The sequence below is a fragment of the Chroicocephalus ridibundus genome, chromosome 16 (genome assembly GCF_963924245.1).
Source record: "Chroicocephalus ridibundus chromosome 16, bChrRid1.1, whole genome shotgun sequence".
NCBI classification, from domain to species: domain Eukaryota; kingdom Metazoa; phylum Chordata; class Aves; order Charadriiformes; family Laridae; genus Chroicocephalus; species Chroicocephalus ridibundus.
The window spans coordinates 6,920,588-6,937,188 of record NC_086299.1 but is presented as its reverse complement, the minus strand read 5'-3'; the positions used below and the strand labels follow the sequence as shown (position 1 = coordinate 6,937,188).

The window sequence follows — 16,601 nt, the reverse complement described above, 5'->3', positions numbered from 1 at the left end:
TGCTCCCCCCAGTGAATCTGAAGACAACAGCTGAGCTCCAGTCAAAGTTTTACATCGTAGCAGCACATTTTATAAGGGTGCTCTGCCCTGTGCATTCTTGGGACAAGGGGCAGTGCAGGCATTTGTGGAGTTTTGCTTCTCTTCTGTCTGCCTCATCATTCCACCTGCCTTCCCAAAACTCTATGTGTCTAAAAGCACTGTCAAACTGAACTGAAATGCGCGCCAGGAGGTTCCCAAGGTACTTCCTTTGTTTAGAAACATAGGACTGGAGTTGTGGATGCACATGTGTAGTTAGAAGGTAGTGTGCTGGTGTCACGGTAACTTCAGGACACAAGGCAATGCAAGGTCTATAGGCAAATATACCATCATCACCACAACCACCCCTATATATATACATATATATGTGTGTGTGTGTGTATAAAAATTAGACTAGCCAATGCAACCAGGGAAAATAAAGAATTTTTCTTTTGGTTCCTGAAACTCCTGGCCTCAGTAAAGGTTTTGGTCCCGTGGTGCATTATGAACCTCTCCAGCCCAAACGCGCTACAAGTGAAGGCACCATATGCCCACCCACGTGGACATGCATGATGCAACCCCCAGGTGTCGAACGGGTGCAAGCCTCGGTGCCCAGGGCACAGTCACCGCGCCGGTGCTGAGCTGGGGCTGGGCAAGGCTGGCTTGCCCCACAAGTAGAAGGGCCTGTGCCCCCAGACCCCGCCTTAGCCCTGCGATTTTCGACCCTCCCGATCGCCGCTACCCGGCGAGAGCCGACGCGAACCGCAGAGTCTCTCGGCAGTGGGCGGAGCGCTCGGGCGGGCGGGGCGCTGTGCCGGGCCCGCCCGCAGCCGCCGCCGCCGCCACCACCGCCCCAGTGGCGGGTGGGAGGGAGGTGAGTGGGGGGCGGCGGGGACGGACCGGGGGGGGGCGGGCGATGGAGGTGGCTCTTAACGGGGCTTCCCCTCGCCGCGGCTGCGTGTGGCGGCCGGCAAAGGGCGGCCTTCTGCCTCGGCGTGCATGGCGTTGCCGTGCAGCGCTTTCCCCGCTTCCCACCCCCGCCGCCGGGCTCTCGGCGTGGCCGCTCGCCCACCTGCGTCCGCGGCGGGGGATGCTCACCGGGGCCGCTCGGCATCCCCAGGGCTCGGGAAGCGGGAGCGGACGGCAGGGGACAGCCTGGGGACGGTGGCTGACGAGGTTGGGGTCCCCCCCCGGCGCAGGCTGGCTGTCACCGCGGGGTACGCGGAGCCCGGGGGCGCGGGCGGCCGAGGGGGTGCCCAGCACCGTGGGCGTTTTTCTGGCTGTAACCGTGTCCTCCCGCTTCTCCAGGGCGTCGGAAACCGAGCTGCTGTCACCGTGCTGGGGCCGGAGCTTACTCGCTTTAAGGAGCGAGGCTGCACATCACTGCTGCGCTGGGCGCTTCGCGGGAAAGGCCACTCACTAATTCACGCATCTCTCGGCTGGTTTTTAACGTGAGTGTCCACATTAAACCTCTGACCTTTCCAGGAGCTGATGGTGAGGTCGTTCCTGCTCTAATGTTTGCATATGCAGAAGGCCAATATATTTTTCCTGATTCTCAAAGAGTCTCGGTAACCCCTTCGTGTGTTACCTTGTAGGAGCCCCAGCCATGCTGCGTTTGGCCATGCATCTGTTAATTATTTTTCAGTGAGGATGCAACAGTAACAAAAAATAAATTATTTTTTTTTCATCTCTCCTATACCACAGGGGAACTTACAAGACCTGAAATGGGCTCCTAGCAAACTGGAACTCCAGTGCCTGTGCAGAGGAATGCACAGTCTTACTGCTGGATTAAGTTTTTACAGTGTTTTAAATGGATCGGGCCCAGGATTCTTTTCCTGAATCCTGACTGAGTAACTTTGTTCAGTCTGGCTGGGGAATTTTTAGAGTGTTAGTTTTTAATGTGAACAGCGCTGAGTATCTGATACGAAAGCGGTAAACAAACATCCCTGGCTTTACTGTGCTTATTCTGAGCAGTGTAGCACAATATTTTGCAACTGGGAGTGTTGTGAAACTGGTTTCCAGTTGGCTTGGAGATACATGTGACTGTGTAGCTGATTCTGCCAAGAAACTACTTGGCTAATTCACTCATTTCCTTGGGTACGTGGAAGAGAATCACCCACCCAAACCCTTCCCATTCCATAGTAGGTACCGGCTCTTCAGCTGCGGTCTCTGTTCAGCACTGCCATAACTGCAGCCTGCCAAGGTGCAATGGGCAGATGTCAGACTTCACTAAGTTCCTGGAGCAAAGGTTGCTCAAGCCAACATAAATACTACTTTATTGCACTGAGAAACACTGACATCTGCATTATAATCCCATAATGAGGCAAGGAAAACCAAACCTCTGCAAAAAATAATTATTTGTACTGCAGGCAAAATCTTAGGAGCCACGTTTCTGCCCCTCTGCAATTGCCAGCGGTATTTGCTGGAGCTTAAGTAGCACAGCAAGAAGGGAGGGAGGGGAGGCAGTCACAACAGAAGGCTGGGGAGAGATGATATGAGTTAGACTTACAGACTACAATATACCTTGTTGAAGGTCTCTGGAGAAGAGCAATGGGTACTGGACCATTTCTTGAGGGAGTGATGTGCCCTGTGGGGGACATAGAGGCTGTCTCCTTGCATGATGGCAGGGCAGAGCAGGCGGCAGGTGTGGCTGGCTGACTGATGCTCAGTTGCTGTGGGATTTCCATGCAGGGAAGGAAAAGCCAAGGACCCTCTGCGTAAACTGACCTTTGAGAGGGAAGCCTGTGTGTCCACAAGGCACAGCAGCATCACACACGTGCCATCCTGCTGTCCTAGCGGGGCTCGCTAAAACTTGCACCCTTCTCACTGCGTCAGGGTTGGAATCTTGGGACATGCTTTCTTCTGTGAGTTGGAGTGGGGGACTGCTCCCGGGGAGGCTCGCTACGGTCTCAGTTGGAGACCTGCAGCATCGACCTGAGCTCACGTGCAAAGCAGAGGTGTTAGGAAGATGCTCTGGGAGCAGGAGTTGCCACACACCTGCATTTTGCCTGCTTGCAAATGGCAACCAAAAGGTTTAGCACAGCCAACATGTATGGGCTGAGAGCTGGGATGTGCTGGGACATCGCTGGCACCAGGCGTGTTTGTTTTTTCTCTGTTGTAATTGGGTCTTTTCCCTCATTTATCAGAAAGGGAACAACCTGCCTTATCTTGCTTGCTCACCTGACCGTTGATCAGAGAGTCTGCTGTACACGCAGGCACAGGAGGAGAGAGATCTGCGCTCAGGAGGGGCTGTGAAGACAACAAATTCCCAGCTACTTTTGCCACTGCATTCTCTGTAAAGCTTCTGTATTACCCAGGTGAGTCTGCTGGGGAGAGAAACATGAGATTATTATAAAGACCAGTTCAAGCTGCAAATAGGGAGAGATATTCAGAAGTCGTATGGTCATGAAACTGCTATTTTAAAATGGTGTAATCATGCCAGTGCGAAGCCTAGTAAGACTGCAACTGCACCAGTATAAAAAAGTCAGGTACTTTTTCCTCTTACTGTCAAAAAATGGCAGGTAAAATTAAAAGCTATAAATGTATTGACCACAACCAAAAGTTGTTAAAGAATTTAATTGTCTTGCGTGCTGTGAAGGCTATGCTCCAACTAAACACAGCTTCAGAAAATGAAATTAAGAGAATGAGATAGCCAGTGTAAGAGCTTCGGAAATAATATTTGATGTAACAAGAACAGCACAATCATTTATTCAGTTGTTCTGGATTATCTCTCTTGAGATGTAAAGTCATTGCTGTGATTCTAGGTGTAAAAACTAAATGTGTCATTTCTCTTAAAAACAACTTTATTTTGGATTAGAGACACGAGAATAAATAAGAATGAGCCAAGGGCCTTTTTGGTCAGGGAGACCAGCTGTTCCTGGCTGCAGTGGTTTGAATGGGTACTGAGTGGAGAAGGCCAGGACGGGTGCTGACATGGGCTCTTCAGTGATGGAAAGTTGCAGTAGGCAGAACACAAACCCCACATTGTCTCCTGGCTGCATACACAACCATCATGAGGCAGCTCGTGTCTAGACTCAGTTTTAAGGACTAAACTTCTTCCCCTGAGTTGTTTTATCAGACCATTTGTCTCCCAGTAGCTCATTAGAACTTAGTTCAGCTCCGTTCAGGAGAGTGGTGGTGCACAAGTCGCTGAAGTGCAGTGTGTTAAAGAAGAGCCTGTGTCCTGGAACTGGCAGTGGTCGTGCTTGTCCCTGAGCTGCTCTGACAATATTGACATGAAGCAATGCCAAGGCAGCATAATACCATTTGAGCAAAGTCCCAAACGAGGTTGTTGAAAGCAATACTTAATTTGCAGGCACGTGCGTAGCCAGCTCTGAAACTTGTATTAAAATGGATTACAGTTTCACAGTCTAAAGGCATTGACACCCCCTCATTAACTCAGCTGTGAGAACAATGCTTACGCTACTGAAAGACCTTAGGCACACGCTGTCTTCCGCTTGGTTTGTGTAAGGAGGCTGCAGTCTTTTCAAGAGCCCCAGTCACTGCCATGATTCAAATCATGGAGGGGAGGAGAGACTGTTGGGTGGAGGATCCAGGCAGAAGTCCCTGGCTCTTCAGCCATGGGAAAGCAGGTACCTCGCGTTGTGTTTTGCAGCGTTATAACATGGATTGACAGATTCTCTTTTTTAATCTTGTCCTCTAGTGTTCCTGAGTCTACCTCTTCTCTCCCAAGATGCTGCAAAGAGTCCTGTGTACAGTGTTGTTCATGGGAGCCTTGCCATCACTGGCTGAGGTGTCCCAAGGCCACATCTCAGTGGTCTTGCTGGGAGCCACAGGTGATTTGGCCAAGAAGTATTTGTGGCAGGGTCTCTTCCAGCTCTACATGGACCAAGTGAGCAGCGGCCACAGCTTCACTTTCCATGGGGCTGCACTGACAGCTCTGGAGCCAGGGCAGAGGCTGATGTTTGATGTGCTGAAGAAGCTGGCCTGTCCCCCAGATGAATCTCCCAACAGATGTGCTGTGCTTAAGGACCAATTCCTGAAGCTGAGCCAATACCACCAGCTGAAGACTGCCGAAAACTACACTGTGCTGAACAGAGAGATTGAGACACTGCTTCGCCAGGAGGGGCTGAAGGAGGCTGGAAGGATCTTCTACTTCTCAGTACCGCCATTTGCCTACACAGAGATTGCCCGCCACATCAACAGCAGCTGCAGACCACCGCCAGGAGCCTGGCTACGTGTGGTGCTGGAGAAACCTTTTGGCCATGACCTGGAGTCAGCCCAGCAGCTGGCTGCAGAGCTGACAAGCTTCTTCAAAGAAGAGGAGATGTACCGGGTAGACCATTACCTTGGTAAACAGGTGAGCAGCTTGCAATGCGCAGCCCTATGCCAGGTTGAAGGATGTAGTGGCTGGGAGAGTGTTGGGCGTCAGCTCGACATCTCAAATTCAGGCAGAGCCGCTGAGTGTGCTCCTGAGACTCCATTTGCTTATGGAGTCCTGTCCTGTTATTCTTGTCCTGTACTGTGCTGCTGTCCATCCTCTTACAGAGCAGAGGAAACGTGCAGGCCAAAGCAGGACTTTCTCTTGGAGTGATGAGGCTCCAGAGGGAAGCCAGGGTGTGGGGGTGAACTGTGTGTGTGCATGAAGGAGAGATGCAGAATCCATCTGGTCTTTCACCAAGGTCAGAGCTTTGATTTCGCTGAATAAGCAACGCCTCTTCCCTCTCTGACTTCTCCCATCTCATTACACGCAGGCCTCTCTGCTTAGCCATGGCTTCTGGAAGCAGTTTTCAATTTGATACGATATGGAGGTGATGGGATGTTAGTTTTGCGGGATGCTTAGCAGAAGGTTTCTTCCTGTGCTGTGCTCCACTCGGGGCATGGAGGACTGCCTGCTGCAGGATGTGTAACTGCATTGTCCCAGAGGGAACGTGTTCAAGGACATGTCATCCTTGTTTCAGAGGAACATGATGCCATATTTTGAAAGGAGCGTGTTCCAGCCATGGCACTGTGGCCAGACTTTACTCAAAAGGTTGCATGTTCAGCTGCAAGGAGAGCAGCTCTACTTAGAGGGGGTGGATTTCTTCTCTTTTTTTTTTTCTTCTCGCAAAAAGAGCAGGTGGCTTTAGTCGTGTAAGCATCTGATCTAATGTATTTCAGCATTTGGAACTGTACATAAGTCCCAGGACAGTCTGACTCAGCCCTTTGTCCTTTGACAGATATGAACTGAGTGCCTTGCAGTTTGTAGTTCAGTCTTTTTCATGTGAAAGCTCAAAATGCCTCAGAAAGACCTTTAATGTCTGCTCATTGGAGACCTCGTTGTGCATCACTGCGGGCTCTCTTGCTGATTTTTTTCTTCTCGGAGCCATTCTGCTCTCTGCTGCGTGGCATGTCTCGAGCTGGCTACATCCCGGTGCTGGGTGAGGCAGCGAGGCAGAGATGCTGTGGAAATCTGGTGAGGTTTTTATTGGGTCTTTGGTTTTTCCCTTCACAGGCTGTAGCCCACATCCTGCCTTTTCGAGATCAGAACCGACAGTTTCTGGATCCAATTTGGAACCGTCATCATGTGGAAAGAGTGGAGATTGTCTTGAAAGAGACTGTGGATGCTGAAGGTTGGTGAGGCGAGCGTGCAGAGCCAGGGTGGATGAGTGAGAAGAACTGGCGGGTTCATTAATTGTGTGAAAGTGGGCTTTGAGGTACTGCTGGTGCAGAAACAAAAAAGCTGAGAGGGACTGTCTTACACTTCTTATGCTAGGGACTGACTCACTTCCAGGTAGTGTTGCTGCTTCCAAGGAAAGATTCCCATTGCAGTTCAGCCGGGGGCAGAGGTGGAATCCCCCACCTTTTTGTGCTGCAGAGCTTTGGGGGCATTGCACCTTGCTTTCTATCCCAAATCTTGGTAAAAGGCGCTGGATTTGGAACCGGTGCAATCTAAGGCCACTTCAGTGCTGCAATAACCTGGTTGTTGTAACAACCACCCTTTTGTATTCCTGTCCTGTTAGCTACCAAGCTCACACTGATTATACATTTGCGCTATTCTTTGGAAGATGCTTTTGCGTCTTTTGCCTGGATGTTACTCATATCAGCTAGTCTGTGTCAGTCTGTGTTTCTCTGCCTGTTTCTTTCCCTTCCTCTCTGTAGTAAGAAAGAGCATTGCAGAGAGAAAATCCAAGCCTGGAGCTGCTAGCATGGGACTCCTGCTGAAGGACACGGCTGCAATCCCTCCCTGCAATGCTGCAGCAGCCGCTCTGCAGTGCTCAGCATAAAGCACTCTGGGCTGGACTGCCACCCGCAGCACTTCTTGGGATGTCAGGCGCCCTCAGTTCTGCAACATCAGGATTGCCTCTCCCCTCGCTTTACCTCCTCTTCTATCTCCCTCCCTCCCTCCCTTCCTTCCTCAGCCATCACTAACTCAATTAATGCAACTTTATCAAACTCAGAGTTAATCTTCGGTTTGGCAGCCCAGACCTCACCTGGGCCTATTTGTGGGAGGGGGATGCACTGCAGAGAGATTTAGGGAGAAGAGTGTTGTCTGTGTGTAGCCCCAGCTGCACCCTCCCAGCTCTAAACAACTTTGCAATTTTTCATTTGATGTCTTTTTTTTCTCCCCCCCCGTGCAGCTTCAGCTGGCAGCCTGGCTCCCAGCAAGTCTGCAGCATTGATTACGTTAATGAATGTGCCTTTGGATTAGAGCAAGGGAGATAAATGTATCAATCAATAGGGGAAGCCTGTGGCTGTGATGTAGCCTGCTGCTGAGGGACCACAGAAAGGCAGCTGTTTGAGTCACTTTATAAGTGCATTGTCCTTCTCCCCTGTTGCCACCTCCATGAGAAGTCAGGCAGGGAATGAGAAGCAGGGATTTGTGCATGAAATTTGTCTCTCAAGGGCATGGCTCAGACAGACCCGTCTGAGGACATGAAAACCAGGGGAAAAGAGGCAGTGAAGGCAGTGCTCATTGCCATGGCCCAGCTTCAGCTGTTCTGGGGACCTGGTGTGTAGCTATAGAGCTGCTGGGGTCCCTGCTGGACCCCCTTTCCAGCTACCCTGTCAAAGCTTTTGGGTAGAAACACACATTGTGTGGAGTCCCAGGCCCAGGTGCTGTGACCTGTGGGACAGGAGTGTTAGGGTGAGGGTTATCCAGGGGCCCTGCATCGTGCTGTACGTGGGAGGTTTGAGCTGGATATTGTTGCCGGTCACTGGCCACAGCTTCTGAAAGCACCAGCAGTCCAAGAAAGCAAAGCTGCCTTCTGCTCTGTGCACTTGGGAAGTATCAGGCAAGAGCATTATTCCTGCTGGGTTTAGGCCCTGTAAGCACCCAAAAGGAGGATTATGTCTGTCTCTGTGGAGGATGAGCAGTCCCGTGGGAACCTTTTATCTTTATTTTAGTAGCAGAGACGCTTTGGAAGCCCCTCTGGAGGGAGGGGAAAAACTTCAAATCATAGAATCATAGAGTGGTTTGGGTTGAAATGGACCTTTGAAGATCTAGTCCAACCCCCTGCCATGGGCAGAGACATCTTTCACTAGGTCAGGTTGCTCAAAGCCCTGTCCAACCAGACCTTGAACATGTCCAGCGATGGGACATCCACAACTTCTCTGAGCTTGATAGCTTCAAGTTAATTGTTGGGCCAGGAGAAGAGGAGCTTGGTGCAAATCAATTAGGGCTTGTGCTCTTTGTTCTCCTCGGCACACACGTTATACATGCAGAGGACAAGGCTGTGAGAAAAAACACATCAGTTCACCAGCACCTTACCTCCTCTTTGTCCTCAGGCCGCACCAGCTTCTACGAGCAGTATGGAGTCATCCGGGACGTGCTGCAGAACCACCTCACAGAGGCCCTGATGTTCCTGACCATGGAGCTCCCAGCCAACGTGAGCAGGGCTGAAGAGGTTTTGCAGAGCAAGCTGCAGGCCTTCCAGTCCTTGCGGGGCCTGGAGAAAAACAGTGCCGTGTTGGGTCAGTATCAGGCATATGCCAGCCAAGTACAGGAGGAACTGCAGAAGCCACAAGACTACATCAGCACAACACCAACCTTTGCAGGTGAGAGTTTGGTCTGGGCCTTGGAGAGGGGAGTAGTAGTCTAGAGGTGAGGAGAGCAGGAGACGTGAGTCCTTGCATGCTGATACCAGCTCCATGACCCTGGGTCTCACTGCTGACACAGGGGTGTCTCCAGGCATCCACCCGCATGGCAGCTGGGAGCTGTAACAAGATAATACTGTTGTCATGTTAGTTAACTAATGATCCAGTGAATGGGAAGCATTGCATAAGAGCTAAGTCCCATTATTCTTGATAAGATCTTTGTGTTATTTTTAGAAGTAGCCTGTAAACTCCTTTGCCTCTTCGTAAAGTCGAGTTGTTCTCTGCATCTGAGGGGTAAAGCATTGGCAGTTCTCTGTGATTAGTAGACCACAAGGCCATCTATGGTCATGCTGTGTCTTCTGAACATTAAAGATTTTGTATGAATGATACTTATGCTCAGAAACGGTTTTCCTGCAAGATGAAAGCAGGCTAATGGAGTAAGATACCCGGGAGGAAGTACAGCAGGGTAGCAGGAGAGCAGTTAGTCCAGTGATGTCACAAAAGGGCTGAATGTGGAGCAAGAGATACGGTGGATGCCAAGATTTCTGGGTGCTAAGGAAGGAGAATGATGGGTAGGTGATAGAGATCCCCTCAAATCTGCTGGCAGTTCAGGTTTAATTTGGTAGCTGAGATCACTGTCCTTTCAGGTGTGCTGATTCACAGTGACAGCCTGCGTTGGGAAGGGGTCCCTTTCCTGCTCACTTCTGGGAAAGCTCTGGATGAACGGGTAGGTTATGTCCGTGTTCTCTTCAAGAACCGGGCCTACTGCACTCAGAGCGAGACTTTGAGGGATGCAGAGCACAGCCAATGTAAAGCCAAGCAGATCATCTTCTACATTGGGCACGGCGTGCTCAACATGCCTGCGGTGCTTGTGAGCAGGAACCTTTTCAGGCCTGTCATGCCAGAAGGCACTTGGAGAGAAGCAGTGGGTCAGTCAGACCTGCACATTTTTGGACAACCGTTGTCTGATTACTACGTGTACAGCCCTGTGAAAGAGAGGGATGCATATTCTGTCCTCATCTCCAACATCTACCATGCCAGGAAGGACTTCTTCATTACCACTGAGAACCTGCTGGCCTCTTGGGGATTCTGGACACCCCTGCTGGAAAGCATTTCCCACCAGCCCCTGCGCCTCTACCCTGGGGGTGTGGAGAACCAGCACCTCTTAGACTTTGAGATGGTGAGCGGGGAAGTGGCATTCACACTGGCAGAGCCAGTGGAACTGCTGAACCCCAACAGACTGATGCCAAGTGATTACAGGACGATCCAGTCCAAATTTCGGCAAAGTCCCCTGGTCTCAGCATGGTCTGAGGAGCTGATTTCCCATCTGGCTTCTGACATTGAGAAGACAGCAAGCAGGACTGTGGCACAGTCTGGGCAATTCCACCTGGCCCTCTCAGGTGGCTCAAGCCCAGTGGTCCTATTCCAGCGGCTAGCAAGACACCATTATGCCTTCCCATGGAAGCACACCCACATCTGGCTGGTAGATGAACGCTGTGTCCCTCTGACTGACACGGAGTCCAACTTCTTCAGCTTGCACAACCACCTCCTCCAGAATGTCAGGGTGCCCTACTTCAACGTCCACCCCATGCCTGTGCACCTGAACCAGCGGCTCTGCGTGGAAGAGGATGCAGGCACAGAGCTGTATGCCAAGGAGATCATGGCCCTGGTGGCCAATGCCAGCTTTGACCTGGTGCTGCTGGGGGTGGGCACTGATGGGCACACTGCCTCGCTCTTCCCCCGGTCTGAAAACGGCTTGGAAGGGGCTCAGACTGTGGTGCTGACTGAAAGCCCTGTCAAACCTCACCAAAGGATGAGCCTTAGCCTACCCCTCATCAACAAGGCCAGGCAGGTGTTTGTCCTGGTTTTGGGGAAGGGCAAGCACGACATCACCACCCTGCTCAGCAGAGTGGGCCACGAGCCAAGGAAATGGCCTATCTCGGGTGTCAGCCCTAGCTCCGGCCAGCTGGTGTGGTATGTGGATTATGAAGCTCTGCTTGGGTGATGTCTTCCCGGTGTCCCTCCTCCCTTGTCTGCGTGGCCCTGACAGCCTGGATTTTCCTACACAATGTCCGTGTTTTTCTGTTGCCAGCAGCAGCTTCATCTCTGACAGACTCCTCTAACCTTCTGGGAAATCTGTGGCCTGCAGTGCCTCTGACATTTGAGCCTGGAAAGGAGCTCGGCTCAGTGTCCAGAGCTGAGTAGGAGCCAAGAGCCCAGTGCAGCATTTCTGGCTCTGCTAGGGGCTCTGACCGTGACTTCGGACAAATTACCTCACCTTGAAGTGCCTTTCCCTGCCAGGCCTTTGTGGTTACTAGCATTTAACTACCTCACAGGCACTATGGGAGACTTCTTAAATTAAGTACCTGCCGATTTTTTTTTAATTTTTTTTTTAATTCTCAGGCTATAAAACGTTCAGGAAATAACACGTTCATCCTCTGCCCTGCTCAGTCTGGCTGGGACAGAGCTGTTGTCTCGGTGAAATGGTGGTTCTGTGCACATGGGTCTATAGTCTCGTATGTGCAGCCCGTCGTGGTGTCAGCCAGCCTGGGAGCACAGACACCCGTTTGCTTTTGTGCCATGTGGCCCCTAAACGCCGACACTGATTTGTGAGCTCACTGCAGCCCCGAGTCTTTGCAAATTGCCCAGCAGCGGAGGCTGAGTTTATAAGCAGTAATTTGCTGCTTTCATTAAGTGGGTAGCTGATACCATGGGGGCTGGAGAAGAAAGACACATCACTTTCTAGGCTGTTAGAATAATGGGGACAGGGTGAGGAATATCTCAGTTCACAGAGCTGTTGCTTGCCTGCAGTGCAATAATTATTGAGGGAAAAGCTTGGTGTTCAGAGTTGTTTGCATTTAGCTAGCAAAGACATGTTTTCTTTAACCGTCTTTCTCTGTCTCATTCTCTGGAATGAACTTTTCTCTGTCCTCAGAATTGAAGCTTGCAGTGTCATTCAGTGGCTTATAAAATTTACGTGTGAGGCAGCTTTGTAAAGTATCAATGTCCCAGTCATTACAGCACACATTAAGGTAGTCACAGTGTTTGTGGATGGTGGGGATGGGGTTTGAACTCAAGGACACTGACTTCTAAGGGGAGGAAATCTTCTCTGTACACATCTCTTGGGCGCACGGAACTAGCAAATTGCATCTCTGGTGACAGGACGATGTTAAGTGGCTATAGAAATGCATAGTGCTGTTGCTCACAGGAATGGTTGGAGGCATCTAGTCCTACCTAGAGACACCACTCTCCCCTTCCTAATTTTCACCTTCCTGGAATGCTGCCACACGCAATAGGTGTCTCTCTGCTTTCGTGATACCCCCAAATGCACCGTTATCTTCTCTAATGGGTAAGTTACTGCAGCACACCAGAGTGCAGCTCTTGGTAAGGAAATTGAGACAGCAGAGGATGGGAGAATCTGGGCTGATGGTCCATGGGGAGGCTAGAGACAAACCCACTCACCCGGCGTGGCACCAGGATGGGACATGGATGTGGGCTGCCAGCAGGGAGGATTCCGCAAAGGAGCAGAGGCCACTTGCAGGAGGATTTCTCTCTCCTTCCTGTGAATGCTGGCCCTGTTTCTGCAGAGAAGTAGCTGTGTGTGGAGATGTGGGGGGCTGAGGTGAGGCCTGAGGGCTTGGCGGGGGCCCAATGCTGGCAGGAGATGACGCCCCCACCTCAGGCAGCAGCAGTGGGTTGTTCTTTCTGAAAGAAACCCTGCTGTTCTTTCAGCAGGGCTGGTATGAGGCTGTGCCAGGCTGGGCCACCCATCACATCCCTGGCACCTCACAAGGGAAAAGCTGGGATCCCACGGCTTGGACCTGGGAGTCCAGTGACCCTTTAAGTACCTTAAATTCTGCCCTATAGGGAAGGAAGGAGACTTTGGTTTGGAGAGCTGGGTGACAGGCATTGGCTTCAGATCTTTCCCTGCGCGGGGATCTGCTGAATCCTGGTGATGAAGATGCAAATCCAGGTACGAAGAGGTGCTACAGTCTGATGGCACATGGAGCAAGGTGGGCAGGTCTCTACAGCCTGTGCTCCTGGGTTCCCGAGTTGTTGCCTTTCAGCATAATGCTTATCTTAATGCAGAAATCAGACGTGTTGTCCTCTGCTAACTGCACAGATAAAAGCACACTGAGCAAGCTCTGGAGAGCCTGTCACTCACCAGCAGTCCCTAGGCAAGCAGAGCCAGGGAGAACATAACCTGGCAGAAACTATGTGCAGCAGGAAAAGGCCAAATTCTCAGGGACTGGCTGTGATTTCTGGCAGACGCCCTCCCCCACCTTGCAGATGGTCCAGAAAAGCTGCGTTTTACATACTGTATTTGACTGAGTCGCACGGATGCGCATCCCTTGGCTCTTGCATGGGAAAGGAGGGGAGTTGTGATAATGCAGCGTTATCAAAAGCTCAGGCAGAAGAGACACAAGTGCCTTAACTGGTCTGGTTTGACAGCCTGGTTACCCATCTTTTGTGGGCATTCGTGAATAAATTTGCTCCTGCCTGTTTTGTGGTTATGGGCTTAACTACCAGCACAAACACCAAAGGGTGAAAATAAATCGCAGGGGAGGAGAGGAGCATCAAAGAGCAGGAGGAAGGTGAGCACTGCAGGTTCCTTGCTGCAGGACTGGCCTGTCAAGTGGATATGCTGACGGTGGGGTCTGGAGTAAGAGCGTATGCCTAGGATTTAACTGGAATAATTCTTCTGGAGCAATTCTCTTTGTAGATGAGTGCTAGCAAACACTGGCTCCAGAATATACCACAGTGGCCGAAACAGCTCTGCAGAGGAAGATGTTTTAGGTCTGGTACGTCCATGAATTCAAACATAATTTTTCATTTTTAAACAAAAATAGCCATGTTAACTTCATTCCACTTCTCTTGTATTTGGTGTGAGGGAACAAGCTTTGATGAAAAACTGATCTATGTGAGAATAAATACATTGTTATGAATGACAGAATTTATTACTACTTTGCAGATGACTGTGGCATCGGTGTTTTATTTCTGCACACTTTCTTGTTAATATTTGGCTGGCACCTTGTGAAATAAACACTGGTTTAGAGAGGTTTGTTTGCACTTTTACATAAGCATGTGGGTTTTTTTCCCAGAGAGCTGCTGTTCTTTGCAGCTGAAAATAGGGTTCATTTGTGAGGTCTAATGGGTTCCCCCAAAATTCATCCTAGATTTTATTAAAATGCAGTAAAAGCTTAAAAGCTTACACGTGTTTTCCTCAGTGAACATAGCTGTCTGAGTTGCTTGGGGTTTGTTTTGTTGTTTTGTTTGGCTTTTTTTAGAACTGTATTTTCTTTTTACACAGACAATTCCTGTTAAACACTTTAATAGTCAGCATTTGCCAAATGAAAACCAAATATTTTTAAATATATAAAATTTGTGACAAATTTTATTTTGTGACAAAGGCAAGAGAGGGACTGCGGATGGGAAGAAGGGTTAAACAAATGACAAATCTGATGAAGAATGGTAGAAATCCACTGGGCTATAGGCCAAGGAAGCCGTGCTATTTTTATTTTGTGAAAGCTATTAATAGGTGTGCACCGTCTCGAGAGCTTGTATTAACCTTTCTTTGCAAAAGCAACTCCATGGAGTAACTTCTTGCAGTCTGTTTCTCCCATAAGTGATTCTTGATACCGATTTAATAATTTTTTTTAAATGGCAAGTGCATTCCTAGAACTCAATGGTATGATTATTTGTATGTTTTACAGAATGCTAACACTGGAATTCATTTTTCACTTAACTTTTATAAATGGAGTTGTAAAAATCTTATTTTCCATGAGTAAAGTTTTGTGATTCCTTTCATGTTGTGTAATGAATAGAGAATTATATTTATAAAAAAAATAGTTTTTAACAAAAATGTCTCTTAATTTCTTTCAAAGATGATGGTCATTCTGTTGTTGTTGGTTTGTTTGTTTGTTTTTTTTTCCCCTGTCGTCTTGGTGAGTGAAGTTTTAAAGTTCTGGTTGTACAAAGAGGACAATGTTGAATTCTGTGTAGTGTGAAACCAGCAGTTTTCAATGTTTACTCTCTTTCTTGTGTGTGTCATCCAAACAAGGCCAGGACTTCTCAAAACAGGGGAACAGCCCAAGCCCTTTTAAGGTGAGAAGATGAAATTGCCCAATACTATGCAGTGTCCTGCAGTCGCCAGGCCTTAGGAAAGTCTCTGCTGATCCGCATTTACTCCCTGAGTTGCATTTCCATAGATACTATCACCATAGTACGGAGTTGCTTAATAACATAGACTTTTTAGAGCTGCATTTTTAACTGTAATCTATTCAAGATCTGTGAGCGGGGATTATGCAGTTGAACTTGGGGAGTGCGCTGTGCCGTGACTCCGGCTCGGAAGGCATTGCGGAGTCCCAGTGCCAAGGCTCAGCCTCCAGTTTAGCTGGTCCCCAAGTGTTCCTGTCCACAACCAGCCCCCTCCTCCTCGGCGAAAGGAAAATCTCACCTGGCACCTCCATGACACAGAAAGAGAAGGTGCAGTGTGTCCTGGGAAGGGGAGGAGGAGCACGGGCATTTCATCCCGTTGCCCCAGGATAAGGCGTCATTCTCCTGGCAAGAGGAGGACAGGAGCATTTCAGTCAGATGTTTTCTTGCTGCAATCGTGCTGATTCACAAATGCGAGTTCCCCTGAATGCAGTTGAAAGGGCATTGGAAACTGCTGTGTTTTCAGTGGGTTCCCTGGGCTGCTAATGTAGCAGAGCATTTCTATAATACCAGTACCACGTCTCTTCAGCATCCAAATCCTCTCCAGAGCTCCCTTGGGTGTCCAGGTACATTGCTGTGGCATGTATATGATACTTTCTGGTGCTGTTGGTGATGCTGAGCTATCTTAAGTGGCCCATACGTTTGAAGATGGCTGTGCAAGTGAGGAGACTTAACAATCATGTCCTAGGGCTGGGACAGTATTTTCCCATCCGGCTCAGAAGTGTTTTAATTCTAGTTTAGAGACCACTGAGTATCACTGAAGAGAGATACTCCAAGCAGTTACAGGATTAGGGAATCCTCCCCAAACACGGGCAGCAGAGGCAGTGATGGTAAAAGCAGCAAAATTTTCAGTATCTTAATGCTTTTCAAAACATATTTTTTTTGGTGTTGTGCTTGACTTCTCCTTTGGCCACAGCTCAGGGCAATCCTTAGTAGGATTTATTCCTCTGGATGCATTGCCTGCCTTAGTAGGGATTTGGTTTATTCCCTGGCTTATTACAAATGACTGAAAATGTGGCTGTTGCCTAAAAAGGGGCAAGAAAGGAGATGGAGGGGAGAGAATGAAAAATAGCATGTTTCAGGGGCCAGTGCGCTCCCGAAACAAGCTGCCTTGTGAGATGTCTGTGGGTAATGTGCATCGATCCAGTTCACTCCAGCTGCTCCCCCTGCAGAGAGCTGGCGTGAGGTCCTGTAGCAATGCAGCACCAGGTTCTCCTGCAAGCACCGCCGCAGACCGTGCCAGGCCTGTGCCCTCCAGCTGCTCCCTGCGGCGGGACGTGTTGGCTCTCCTTTGACAGATTGCTCCACAGAGAGGAATTTCCCGCAGAAACTAT

The 16,601-nt window shown here is 49.6% G+C and overlaps 1 protein-coding gene across 3 annotated transcripts; it reads left to right on the top strand.

Annotated features, from left to right (window-relative positions):
* The first annotated feature begins 682 nt into the window (after nt 1-682).
* Nucleotides 683-14,890, top strand: H6PD (hexose-6-phosphate dehydrogenase/glucose 1-dehydrogenase). 3 transcript variants are annotated; one of them, XM_063353763.1, is made up of 7 exons: nt 683-889; nt 1,324-1,466; nt 3,162-3,332; nt 4,679-5,335; nt 6,470-6,587; nt 8,743-9,012; nt 9,699-14,890. In XM_063353763.1, exons 4-7 carry the CDS (start codon nt 4,709-4,711, stop codon nt 11,054-11,056), a joined length of 2,373 nt encoding a protein of 790 aa, XP_063209833.1. In that variant the 5' UTR covers nt 683-889; nt 1,324-1,466; nt 3,162-3,332; nt 4,679-4,708; the 3' UTR covers nt 11,057-14,890. The 3 variants fall into 3 exon arrangements, with proteins under 3 accessions (XP_063209833.1, XP_063209835.1, XP_063209834.1); XM_063353765.1 differs by lacking the exon at nt 683-889 and adding an exon at nt 933-1,191; XM_063353764.1 differs by lacking the exon at nt 683-889 and adding an exon at nt 933-1,232.
* The last annotated feature ends 1,711 nt before the right edge of the window (nt 14,891-16,601 follow it).

Coding starts and splice junctions, on each gene's coding strand:
- H6PD (XM_063353763.1), top strand. CDS start 4,709: ATGCTGCAAAGAGTCCTGTGTACAGTGTTGTTCATGGGAGCCTTGCCA. Junction 6,588..8,742: donor AGAGACTGTGGATGCTGAAG/GTTGGTGAGGCG, acceptor CTTTGTCCTCAG/GCCGCACCAGCTTCTACGAG. Junction 9,013..9,698: donor CACAACACCAACCTTTGCAG/GTGAGAGTTTGG, acceptor CTGTCCTTTCAG/GTGTGCTGATTCACAGTGAC.